General features: G+C 35.0%; 1 protein-coding gene across 11 annotated transcripts in view; it reads right to left on the bottom strand.

The window, feature by feature from the left end:
* The window catches only part of LOC123542107 (intermembrane lipid transfer protein VPS13A-like), a 227,438-nt gene that overhangs the window by 125,606 nt on the left and 88,275 nt on the right, over positions 1–13,557 (bottom strand). For 8 of the 11 annotated variants that reach the window (XM_053531671.1, XM_053531674.1, XM_053531680.1 and 5 more), the window contains 10 exons: positions 11,694–11,850; positions 10,298–10,413; positions 8,716–8,885; positions 8,255–8,346; positions 7,404–7,541; positions 6,796–6,923; positions 6,225–6,338; positions 5,600–5,752; positions 3,997–4,084; positions 2,330–2,347 (listed from right to left, as the gene is read on the bottom strand). In XM_053531671.1, the coding sequence (XP_053387646.1) occupies positions 2,330–2,347; positions 3,997–4,084; positions 5,600–5,752; positions 6,225–6,338; positions 6,796–6,923; positions 7,404–7,541; positions 8,255–8,346; positions 8,716–8,885; positions 10,298–10,413; positions 11,694–11,850 (1,174 nt within the window). The remainder of the gene's footprint in view (positions 1–2,329; positions 2,348–3,996; positions 4,085–5,599; positions 5,753–6,224; positions 6,339–6,795; positions 6,924–7,403; positions 7,542–8,254; positions 8,347–8,715; positions 8,886–10,297; positions 10,414–11,693; positions 11,851–13,557) is intronic. The other 3 variants (XM_053531675.1, XM_053531677.1, XM_053531672.1) reach the window with 2 other exon arrangements.

The following is a 13,557-nucleotide window of genomic DNA, read 5'->3' as shown; positions in this document are numbered from 1 at the left end:
TATGCCAATACAATTTGTGAGCACGTTTGATTAAAGTTGATTACAAAATGTGGTCTCTATCATGTTCACAAGCCAAAAATAGAAAATTTTGGCCCTTTAAGGGGCCATAACTCTGGAACCCATAATGGGATCTGGCCAGTTAGGAACCAAGATATTATGCCAATACAAGTTGTGTGCAACTTTGATTAAAATTGCTTGCAAAATGTGGTCGGACAGACGACAGACGTAGGGATTTAATAAAAGTTCACCCTGTCACTATGTGACAGGTGAGCTAATAAAACATTAATTTCACATCAGCATGGCTATGCTCCTGAGGTTCCACTGTGTATATTTTGTCACCTCAGTGAAAACTGTTGTCACTTTACAGTCACCACTATGTTAAAAAGACTACCTTTTGAAAAAGACTGCCAGGCTCTTAAGACAACAAATTTCATTTCTGCTTAATTAAACAGCTTGCAAAATATTTTAACCTGCAGATAAAAGCTGCATGCAAAATTCTGTTCACTTTTTGTCTGTTACAAGCATTGCAAGGAGAATTGTTTTCACTGAGATGACAAATTACAGATGTATGAAGGCATGCTATTCACTTCAAGCATAAATTCTCAGTTTAATGATGAGTATTAAAGCAGCTGCCTCAAGATAGAAATGTTAAAAATTGTGTAGTAGTTATCAAAATCCTAAATTAAAGGCGTATGCTAGAATTTCACCATTTTTTTCCCAATAACAGATTTTGGTCATATTTCATATATTGTTAGTTCATTCTATAAGTAACTTGAAAATAAAAAGAAATATGGGGGTCACCGACTTCGTTTTCATTTTATTTCAGATTATAATGCATGACCACGGTACAAGTGTATCCTGAAATCTAGAGCTGTCTGCCATAGCATATAAGATCAAGGAATCAAATAAATGATTCATAAAGTATAACTGATAGTCAAATCTCATAAGACATGATTATTACCCTTCAAAACAAAAAGAAATTTTAATGAAATTCAAGAAATAGTTGCATGACACTTGTGTGTTGTTGTTTTCTAAGTCAAAAAAAGCATCATAATTATGAAATATTGTATATTTCCTTTAGCAGTTAATATTTCCAAATCTACATAAAGGAATTTGATTAAACTTGCAAGAATAGCAGAATATAATGTTTACTTTTGAAATATAAAAAGAAAAGGGGTGGTCACCGAATTAGATTTTTCACATTTTAATTTGGATTATTGCCCCTTTATGATACTGGTTTGTGATCTTCATGCAGAGAAATAAAAAAAAACATTATAAATCCAAAGTAGTCATAAATACTGGTCAGACTCCAAACGATTACAAATAAATATTCATAAAGAAACGTCAAATGGGTCAAATGTAACTCATAATTTTAAATTAAGAGACTAAAATCTTTGGAAATATGTGAAAAAAGTGCGAGGAGATATCTACCTCGACACCGGTTTCAGCCGATGACACTGAAATGACAGAAACAAAAACACAAAACTTACGTTCAAAAATATCAGCGAGACAATTGTATGCTTTAATGTCAACATAAATTCATTATCAGACCTGTTATCTTTACAAATACATTCATATGTACATGTACCAGAAAACGTTCCCAACAAACTTCATCGGAGGTGTCCTTACATAAATACGAACAATAAGCTCGGACGTGACGGGACTGTGACAGTCAAACGTTATTACGCTGTCCCGAAAGATACATCCTATTATTTGGATTTGTTTTGATCACGCATTAGAAATAAACACAGCAATTGTCCGAATATCCAAAACCATGCAACTCTACTGGAAACGGTGAGCCATGCGATTTCTGCCTCGTGAAAATTTTATCTTGTGTACGTTTTGATTGCGTATTTCCTTACAGAAATACTAAGAAAAAGCATGGACGTAACGTGACAGTGATAGTCAAAAGTCATCATGCCATCCTGAAACGTACATACTATCATTTCGCCTAGTTTTGAACAAGCGTCGAAAATAAACTTTACCGGAAACGGTGTCGTAATCAGTGTGTCATGCGATTTCTGCCTCGTGAAAATTTTATCTAGCAAACGCCTTTAATTTATTAAAGCAGATATATTTGGTGTAAACTGGAAATTACTACCATTTCAGCCCATGATCCACCCACAAACAATCAACAGAGCTTTACTTCACATGTTACTGACTAAATAAGACTAAAGTAAAGATATTAGTTAACTCCCTTTCATTTATGTTGTGACACAGGTCTTGCCAACTACAAAAAATCTTTGTCAGTTGAAAGAGGAACTGGTGTCAATCTTGGGGCAAGCTGCTGAATTAGAGAGAAAGTCTACAAGCCTCCACACAAACTTACATGCATTGTCTTCATCATCTATACATTACAGAAATCAAATAACATAAATGGATTACATTAAAAATATTACACAAAATGCATGATACATTCTTTTAATATTTGAAATTATACGCAAAATACACCTGTTAAAATATGCAACAAATAAGGTGAACTGAAGAAAGCATAATAAAATAAATGAAATTAAACAAAGTAAATACAAGTTAATAAATTTGCATGCTAAACATTTTATTTTTCCATTCAAGGATGTACAGTCTGAAAATGGACAAACTTTCAATACTGAAAATTAAAGCTCAAATTCAAAATTAATATTTTCATTCACAAATCAAGCAAAATTTTCTAGAAACTGGCTGAAATCAGTTATTCTAACAAAGTAAGTAGTTTTCAGCAGGAACAGTGCTCCAGAAAGACAAGTTGTTTAGTATGTCATAGCATAATTTAGTATATAGCATTTTATTGTTTTAATGCCATGTGAACTCTGCAAATGTTTAGCAGTTTTTCGTTTTACTCCTTATCCCACAATACTGAAATCAACAAGCATCTTTTAAATAAGGCATGTGGGCTAACAAGCTACAGTCCAACTTCATTTGCTCAAACTTATTCTGGTAGGGTGATATATATATAAATATATTTAGGTAGAACTAATACATTAAATGCACTGCCTCTTCAAAACAATCATAAACTTAAAACTGATTTCAAAGCAATATTTTCATAAAACATGTTTAAGTATCAAGATCAGTCTAACATTTAACCGTGTTAAACATAAAGTATATATTATACTAGAGATTTTTCATGGATTCATGTTTGAGCAAATTTAGTTTAACCGTATAATTATAGAAAGCAAAATATGATGAGCAATAGTATACCAAGAACATCAGGCATAATTATTATACCATTTAAGGCTTACATTTACTGAATTGATACAAGCTATTAAAATTAGGATAGGCAACATTCAGACCAAGCTGTATTGCTCTACAGAGCAACAACTTCCAAAACACAATTTTTTCGGTGTTCCAAGCGGTGTTGCTCTACAGAGCAACAACTTCCAAAACACAATTTTTTCGGTGTAATTGTGGTGTTCCAAGCGGTGTTGCTCTACAGAGCAACAACTTCCAAAACACCATTTTTTCGGTGTTCCAAGCGGTGTTGCTCTGTAGAGCAACAACTTCCAAAACACAATTTTTTCGGTGTTCCAAGCAGTGTTGCTTTACAGAGCAACAACTTCCAAAACACAATTTTTTCGGTGTTCCAAGCGGTATTGCTCTGTAGAGCAACAACTTCCAAAACACAATTTTTTCGGTGTTCCAAGCGGGTATTGCTCTGTAGAGCAACAACTTCAATTTTTTCGGTGTTCCAAGCTGTATTGCTCTACAGAGCAACAACTTCCAAAACACAATTTTTTCGGTGTTCCAGGCTGTGTCGCTTTTCAGAGCAACAACTTCCAAAACATAATTTTTCAGTGTTCCAAGGGGTGTTGCTCTACAGAGTAACAGCTCTGAAAACATTTTTTTGGTGTTCCATGCATGTTGCTCTACAGAGCAACAACTTCTACACCATAATATTTGCTTCTACACACTCTACAGAGCAACAACTTCCACACTACAGTTTTCAGCGTTCTAAGATGTATTGCTCTACAGACTTTCAACTTCTACACTACAATGTCCACTCACCAGTTCTGAGGAACCAAAAATCACAATCCTGTAACTTCTTAATCTGCCAGATATCCCCAGGCATCTTTTCCTCTTCAACTCCTTCCTCCTGTTATAAACATAAAATTCCATTATAAATGAATATTTGCAAAAACCTGACTGAGTACCTGATATATCAACCTATATGTTCATTTCATATGTTTTGATTTCTCACCAGAAAACATAGAGTGCCTTAAAAACATAACTTGTTTACTAGGAAGTCCTTGTTTTGACTGGGAAGGTTTTCTTATATCTCTTATCGAACCACAATCTGTGACAAAGTGGTTTGAAAGCCATGAGCTACAAATGTAACCTCTTCAACCTAAAAAATCTTCCATTGCAATTCCAGAACCAGGTCATATGGTGTGAAATGCTGTCTTATACCTGGCTTACAAAGTATGTTCTGTATCCTTCAAAATGTCAGAAGAAAAAAAACGTTTTCTCTTATCATTTCACAGTCAGACATTGTAAGATGCCAAACATTCAAGGCCATAACTCCAGAGAAAACCACTTAACCATAATATTCCAATGCAATACACAACAAGGCTTGGTACTAATCATTCCGGTTAATTTCAGAGGAATTTCAACTGTTGGTGCTGGCACAGTAACACAGACATCATAGAGTTTGACAAACCAATGGGCGTAACTCCACTGAAAATCATTAAACCAGAACATACCGATGATACGCACAATCCCACTTCACAGCGAGGACTGGTACATTCAGCCCAATGGTATACGGCAAATAGTGTAAATGCTATAATATAGTATGAAAAATCAAGGGCCACAATTCTGCTGAAAATCAATGAACCAGATTCTGCTGATGATATGCATAACTAGGCTTCACACCCATAACTCCTATACGGTTTAGTAGAAATCTGCCGTGGCATAAAAGTAGTCAAAATGTCATAAAATTTGAAAATACAGTGCAACAACTGTGCTGAAAATCAGTTAACCGGAATATGCCCAGGATATGCACAAATAAGCCCGGTAATGATCACTTCTGTAAGGTTTGGTGGTACCAGAGCAGCTGTATAGGCAAAGTAAATTATGACAAATCCAGGGCCATAACTCCACTGAAACAAACTGAAAATATGCACAAGGCTTTGCACTGAGCACTCCTGTACGGTTTGGAGAAAATCCACCAAATAATATAAGTGAAGCAGCCAAAACATCATAAAATTTTACGAATCAAGGGCCATAGCTCCGCTGAAAATGACCTGACAGGAACATGCCAGTAATATGAACTTCTTATGCACTACTATACTTGGCAATGATCACTTTCGTAAAGTTTGGTGAAAATCCACCTAGTGGTGTCAGAGGAGTTAGTTGGACAAACTTTCCGACATACAGGCCGGCACACAGATGGACAGCACTAAATCAATGTTTCCCTCACCACTTGTAGTAGACAAAATGTCTAAAACTGGAGCAAGAAAGACAGAATTCACCTATTACCAAAATATTGGCCTTTAGATTATTGCAAAATCATTAATATTCTTGGAAGACCAGTTTTCATGGATTTCACAGAACATAAAACTGTAAAATTTAATCCCAATGAACAAATAACTCCAACTATGCTAAAACTTACATCTTGTTTGGACAGTCCTGCAGCTATTGCGGACATAGTCTTGATAGTTGCTGGTGATATATTCAGAATTAAATCTGATGTAGAAACGTCCATATGTGCTCCCTGATCTTTAGGGGTCTTACTGTAGAACGATATGTCACATGGTGTAAGAATCTGCAATAAATATGTCATACTGTGTAAGAATCTGCAATAAATATACCATACTGTGTAAGAATCTGCAATAAATATACCATACTGTGTAAGAATCTGCAATAAATATACCATACTGTGTAAGAATCTGCAATAAATGTTACATGGTGTCAGAATCTTCAATAAATGTAATTTGGTTCAAAAAAATGTCTAATAATATCAGAATCTGCAACAAATAAAGGATATCTTATATCAGAGAGGTTAAGATTTCCTACTTGCACATGTAGGCTTTTATCCTTTATTCAAATACGAGTCTATTGTGTCTAAATTTAGAACATTCAGTTTTGTTCATTTTGTGCTTAACAGCATTTTTCTTTCAGTTATGTAACTTAACCAGTGTAAATGGATTCTGTGCCAGTGCAAACCTGTTCTCCGCAAGTAACTGCCAGTCAGTGTTAATCAGAACTTTATATTAAAAACTTGCATTAATACATACCTGTGCCCCGGAACCCCTACTGTTATATTTACAGGAGACAATGCCAAGATTTTTGATGGCTGCTGACATATCCATAGTCTCCGGGCTCTGCCTCATTCTAAACATCAGCTCCATCTGAAATCATCCAACTGAACAGTACAAAATATAGTCCAAAATGTCGGTCATATTGACTGGGCTGGAAAGATTTGACGTTTTCAATGTACGCTTTAATTTCAACCTATAATTACATTACAGACATAACTACATATTTCTGCATCAAAAGTGGACCAATGACACTCATGATTTCAATTATGGAGAAGATTTACAAGCGTTACACTTATGTCAAACTTGTTTTTATTTCATTCCTCTCTCTTTTGGAATTTCAATTTAGTGGAACAAAGCTCACATGAGCTTTCATGGCCTGACACATTTCAACCAACCTGTAAGTGAACTGTTTATATCAAAAATGAAAAGGTTAGGAATTCTATTACTTATTGCTTTGTTATACAGAAACTTATGTCAAACACAATCTGACTCTAAGCAGGAATAAAATGCAGAGATTGAACAAGAATTTTATCCTGAAATGACTTACATCTAACATCAAGGCACTAGTGTCTTCCTTTGACTGGTCTTCTATCATGATTATCTCTGGCCTGTCTATACACACAGATATACTCATCTCACCGGCCGGAGGTTCTTCAGGTTTTGGCTGTACATCTGCTGTAAGATAAACTAGAGCTAAACTAGAGCTATCACTCAACGAGATTCATATTTACATTGAAAGTCTTGTGTGAAAAGTTGTTTTCAGTTCCTATATTAGCCATGAATCTGAACCAAGTTTCATTAAAGTCCCTTAAGTAGCTGGAAAGATGGTAAGTTAAGGTCTTAACCAAACATGTGAAAAAAATCTGTACACAAAGGGAGATTATTTTGTAAATATTCTTGACACAGTTACAATTCCAGTGGTCTTCACTTCTGTTTACAATCTAGTAATGATTCAAGTTACATCACACATCTTTCACTTTGTTCATTGTTTTAAAATAAACCAACCAAAGGACCTAAAAGGGAGATAATTATGTTACTATAATACAGACATGTATTATTTCTATATAATGATCAACTATTGATTTAAAACACTATTACTCTAGAACTGTGCATATGATGTACACTTTCATTCATGACAAACCAGGCACATCTCACCTTTCTGAGTCTCCTTGGTCTGAACAGGGGGCGGTTCTACTTCAGGTTGTTTTGGCAGGCCTTTGACAAAGAAGTCCGCTATTGACATCAGGAAATCCAGGCATACACATACATATAAACTACTCATGTGCACATCAACTGTAAAGAAAATCACACATTTATGTACATGTAGGTTCTGAGAAATATATTTAATTTCTTTATCCACATAAATCATTTCACTTTCATGAATCATTACAATTTCATTGTCATCATTTGATTCTAACAAGTGTTTAAAGAAGCAAGATTTAAATGATACAACACAAAGCTTTAGCTGCTATTATTAATGACATTTTATTGTGCTAATTTTGTTACATATAAAGCCATATCTAAAATATTAATTATGGTCACATAATTATTCCAGCTTTTGATGGTGGAGAAAGACCAAAGGTGAGGGCCCCCCTACTACCACTGTTTCAGGCGGAGGATGCAAGTACCTTGATAGAACCATAGACAATTTGCAAGCCCTCACCCCCAAGCAAGGAATCTGAACTAACAGCACTGAACAGCAAGTTATTCAAAGCCAGTGACCTTATCCACCCCGCCATGGAGGTCCCCTAATTAAATGCATAATTTGTTTGAATGCCCTGTGTATAGGACCTCAAACAACTATGGTCTAAAAAAACTTGCAAGTTTTTGTTCTCTGCAATACATTAACTCTCCTTTAATTCCACTTCTCTCCTCAGCGGGTTTTTATTCTACAATATCATCACAGATGAAAACAATGCAGTGTATAAATCATTATTAAGTCATGGCTGGAATTTTTAACTTTTTATGTAATAAGGATCCATTGAAAAATTACAATGTAAACTTACTGTTCTTATCATTTTTCTCCTGTTTAAAGGAGACATCAATCATGTTTGCCTCTTTCCTATCTGATGTAGACTTCTTACTTCTCTCCATCATTCTAAAAACACATGATAGTCTCTTATATATTCCATAACAACTTCAGCGAAGGTAGTCCTTTATCAGACATGTTCACTTTTACATACAAATTCATTTATAGATATTTATCACACTCAAGTATATTTCTGAAGAAGACTTAACTTTAAAATTTTACTAACATTGTTCTTCCGCCACATTTCTGCCGACATTTATGATCTTTAGTTTTAATTAACTTGTTTTTCTGCCATGTTTTTGCAGACATTTATCACACATGGTTTTACTTACCTAGTTATTCTGCCACTTCTCTGCAGATATTTAACATCCATGGTTTTACTAACCTCAGTATTCTGCCGTGTTTCAGCAAACATTTAACATCCATGGTTTTATTTACCTTGTTATTCCGCCACGTTTCTGCAGACGTTTATCATCCATGATGGTATCTCTCAATATGACCTTGACATCCATGTCACCACTGGACATCATGTGACCATCTAGTCCCATCAGCTGCAGTTCAAACTGTCCAAGGCACTTACTGTCATCATGGTGATACAAGCCAGACGTCTGGAAATATTAGGGTAGTATTAAGAAAAGAGTAGATTTATTTTTACACAAAAATTAGAGTCTCTAAATGGTGTACAGAGGAACCTCTCTAAACTACATAGCCACCAGACAAGAGTAAAAGTTCAGTTCAGAGAGATTTTAAGTTTTTGGTTTTGTTGAAGGAATGTATGTTACACTGCATAAAATACAATTTCTATGCAACCTCATTCATTTTAAATCCTTGCCTTGTTTATTTGCTGTATGAACAAACATACACTACAAAACAAAAGAACATTCTGGTAATCATGATAGATGGCAAGAGCCAAAATACTGATTGCCTTTACAATTGTTTGTTTCTCTGGGACCATCTTGCATTGTTAAATAGGTTTGGCCTGTTGGGTTTCCAGTACAGTGAGGTTCAGATGTAAGGCTTATTTTCCTAGCTAATTCAGTTTAGGCTGATTGTGAAGCAAGTTCTCCAACTTATATTAATCACTCTGGACTCCTCTTTTCTAGTTAAACAAGGCCAGATTTCTGGACAACAAAAATCATTAAATTTGGAGGGTTTCTGAAAGTCAGTGTTTCCAGTTTAGGGGAATTTCCCTGTAAATTCTAAGTTTCTTTTCATAAAGAACTATTGTTTCATCAAGCTGCAGGTAAAAATTGGTTATTCATTTAGTTTAAACAATATTTATTTTTTTGAAAAAAAAAAAAAAAAAAAAAACACACATATGACGCGTGGGGGACCAAACCCACGACCTCCCGCACTTGAAGCGGATGCTCCATCACTAGGCTATCGAAGTGGTTAAACATTGCAAATGTTTAAATGATATCATTTCCAAAAAGTTTTCAAACTATGTAGGCAATTTAAGGCTTAAGCATCATTTTCATTTGTCATACAACCAAAATAGTTTTAATTTCAAGACCTCTCAAAAATTTCTCCACATATAAAGGACAATATGCATTGCTCCACAAATAATAGACACTATGCATTTCTCCGCAAACAAAGGACAATATGCATTGCTCCAAAAATAATAGACACTATGCATTTCTTCGCAAATAAAGGACAATATGCATTGCTCCACAAATTATAGACAATACGCATACATGAAACACAAAGCAGAGGAGAAATGATTTTTGGATCAATAATCAACTGACAGAAGCCATTTATTCAGGATACCTTAAAAGCTATTTAATCTTTATTCTTTTAGGTTAGGAACTCATATATATACAGATAAAATATGTCTTTAATGTGTACCATCTGGAATTATTTAAACTTCTAAAACTTGAAGGTCTGAATTTCAAAAAATCTTCACAGACTGGTCACAAGTACCAAATTTTGCACGGACATAGGTTCACTCTTACACATTCGGCCACATTCACAATTAGTAACTTTGACACCATTCTAAAAATAGCAAACAAAATATTCTAACCAGCTGACTATCTCCATTATATAGTGCTGCAGACAGACTGTTAATACAGAAGTTAAACTTGAGTTTACACCAGGTTTCCTCACTCTGTTTTGCTTGTGGTGTGCTCTGTGTGGCCACTGTAAAAACACAAAATAATACCTCACATAAGTATACCTATATATTATAAACAGAGCATGTCCCTCTATGATGCTCCCAGCTAAATTTCTAAAATGGACTGGTCCATCTTCCAATTTGGGCAGTACCAGTTATTATTTGTTCACTTAAAATTTACTAACTGAATTGCGAACAGTGCAGACCACGATCAGCCTGAATATAGACGTGCAGACTAATCTTGGTCTGCACTGGTCACACAGGCAAACTTACTTGTCGCTAGCTGGTTAAAGGCTAACTGGCAGGATAAATGCAAAATTTGATCAAAAAACAACCTTAAAGAGGCCAAAACTTTACCAAAATACAATCAACTGGAAATTCTGATGACAGGCAAAACTGTTCTTAGTACTAAATTTTGTTAGAAATTTTGATTGAAATTATACCAGTAGTTTCAGAAAAATAGCCTGGACAAACTTCTGTAACAGACAGACGTACTAATGGACAGACACTCAGACACAGGGAAGGATAATGGATGAACAGACAGACTGACAAACAGCATATTTCCTAGAAATATAAATCTGTGCATTCTGGTAATTGAACATAAAATAAATAAAAAAATTTACTGCTTCACTGAGATTAAACTTCATGGATTAACTCAACTGCAAAATCCATGAAATTAAGTCCCTCATGAATATTAATAATGTTACAGTATCATGCTACATGTGTGTCCATAGGACACAGGTGCCCCCACTCCGTCACAGCACATGGATTCAAGATTCTAGATAAAATATTTTTAAGAGACATGCAACACAAACTTTTAAGCACTTTGTGCATTTTTCAGTCCAGGCCCATCTCTGGTCTTGCTGCGCAAAATCCCAAACAGACCAATTTGTGCAAACTTCACAATAACAATCCCCTAATGTTCTATGACTCTAAGTCAAATACTTTTTGAGATATATGTGCCTGTGGTACAAACTTGTATCTTCTTTATACATATTTTTGACTAAATCAATGACCAAAACTCTGGTATGACTGAAAGGTTTCCAAAACAAATCCAGGTGCACAACTTCACATGTTGAATAATATTCCTGTATTTCATAATCCTAGGTCAAATACTTCTTCAGATATATATGAAACTAACTTTTAGGCCCTTTTTATGCATATTTTTACTAAACAAAGGGCCATAACTCTTGTCTGGCTCTGTGAAATCCCAATTAAAACACTATCTGCACAACTACACATGCTGTATAACAATTCTGTTTAAGGCAGCACAAAGATCCATGTAAAACTTTAAGTTTGTACTTACCAGCAGTTTCAGCAGTAACAGGTGCCTCGACGTCTTTAGTAACAGCTTCTGCTTCAGACGGCTGGTCTTTCACTGCCTTGGTTTTATCCTGCCCTTCAGACAGATTTTCATTCAATACTAACATCATTGCTGTGAAATCTCCTTGACTGATCAACAGCTACAAATGCCATGAAAACACATGTATTGCATGAAATTGCAAAAGATAAACATAATTTACTGAATGTAGTCTAAGTTCCCACTTCTGTCTCAAAAACTTTAGTACACAAAATTAGCTTCAAAGTATAACTGATTAATACTTGAAAGTACATGTCTAGCTTACTAACTTCAACTGTCATTTATTTGAACATTTCTGTAGTTGCAAACATTTAGAACTAAATGAAAAGATATGATAATTCTTCTAATCAAAACAATCTATAAGATCCTTTGGAAAAACAGTACTGAACCAACCAAATCTGAGGAAATTGTCATATAATGAAATATGCTGCCATAATTATCCTTAAGTCAGTATCAAACTGTACCCAAAACAAGAGCTGTCACTGGACAGCGCGCTCGACTATTCTCAGTGTTTGATAGTATAATATAAGCAATGAGTAAAACTTTAACATTACAATAAGCATATTCTAAGTCGAAAAGGGGGCATAATTCAGTCAAAATGCTTGATAGAGTTGCCTCCTCCATTTTACAGACTGAGATCATGATGGTAAACAAGTATGCAAAATATGAAAGCAATATCTCAATGGACTTTGAAAATATTTGAGGTGGTACGCAAACTTTAACATTTATTCTAAGTCGAAAAGGGGCCATAATTCAGTCAAAATGCTTGATAGAGTTGCCTCCTCCATTTTACAGACTGGGGTCATGATAGTAAACAAGTATGCAAAATATGAAAGCAATATCTCAATGGACTTTGAAAATATTTGGGGTGGTACGCACACTTTAACATTTATTCCAAGTCGAAAAGGGGCCATAATTCAGTCAAAATGCTTGATAGAGTTGCCTCCTCCTTTTTACAGACTGGGGTCATGATGGTTAACAAGTATGCAAAATATGAAAGCAATATCTCAATGGACTTTGAAAATATTTGGGATGGTATGCAAACTTTAACATTTATTCTAAGTCGAAAAGGGGGCATAATTCAGTCAAAATGCTTGATAGAGTTGCCTCCTCCATTTTACAGACTGGGGTCATGATGGTAAACAAGTATGCAAAATATGAAAGCAATATCTCAATGGACTTTGAAAATATTTGGGGTGGTACGCAAACTTTAACATTTATTCTAAGTCGAAATGGGGCCATAATTCAGTCAAAGTGCTTGATAGAGTTGCCTCCTCCATTTTACAGACTGGGGTCATGATGGTAAACAAGTATGCAAAATATGAAAGCAATATCTCAATGGACTTTGAAAATATTTGGGGTGGTACGCAAACTTTAACATTTATTCTAAGTCGAAAAGGGGCCATAATTCAGTCAAAATGCTTGATAGAGTTGCCTCCTCCTTTTTACAGACTGGGGTCATGATGGTTAACAAGTATGCAAAATATGAAAGCAATATCTCAATGGACTTTGAAAATAATTGGGATGGTACGCAAACTTTAATATTTATTTTAAGTCGAAAAGGGGCCATAATTCAGTCAAAATGCTTGATAGAGTTGCCTCCTCCTTTTTACAGACTGGGGTCATGATGGTAAACAAGTATGCAAAATATGAAAGCAATATCTCAATGGACTTTGAAAATATTTGGGGTGGTACGCAAACTTTAACATTTGTGTGACGCTAACGCTCACCCTCACGCTAACGCCAACACCGGGATGAGTATGATAGCTCCCCTATTCTAACACTGGCAGGTCAATTTTAAGATCTAACA

Source organism: Mercenaria mercenaria, chromosome 19 (genome assembly GCF_021730395.1).
Source record: "Mercenaria mercenaria strain notata chromosome 19, MADL_Memer_1, whole genome shotgun sequence".
NCBI lineage: Eukaryota > Metazoa > Mollusca > Bivalvia > Venerida > Veneridae > Mercenaria > Mercenaria mercenaria.
The sequence above is the reverse complement of the archived record's forward strand: the minus strand, read 5'-3'. Positions and strand labels throughout refer to the sequence as shown.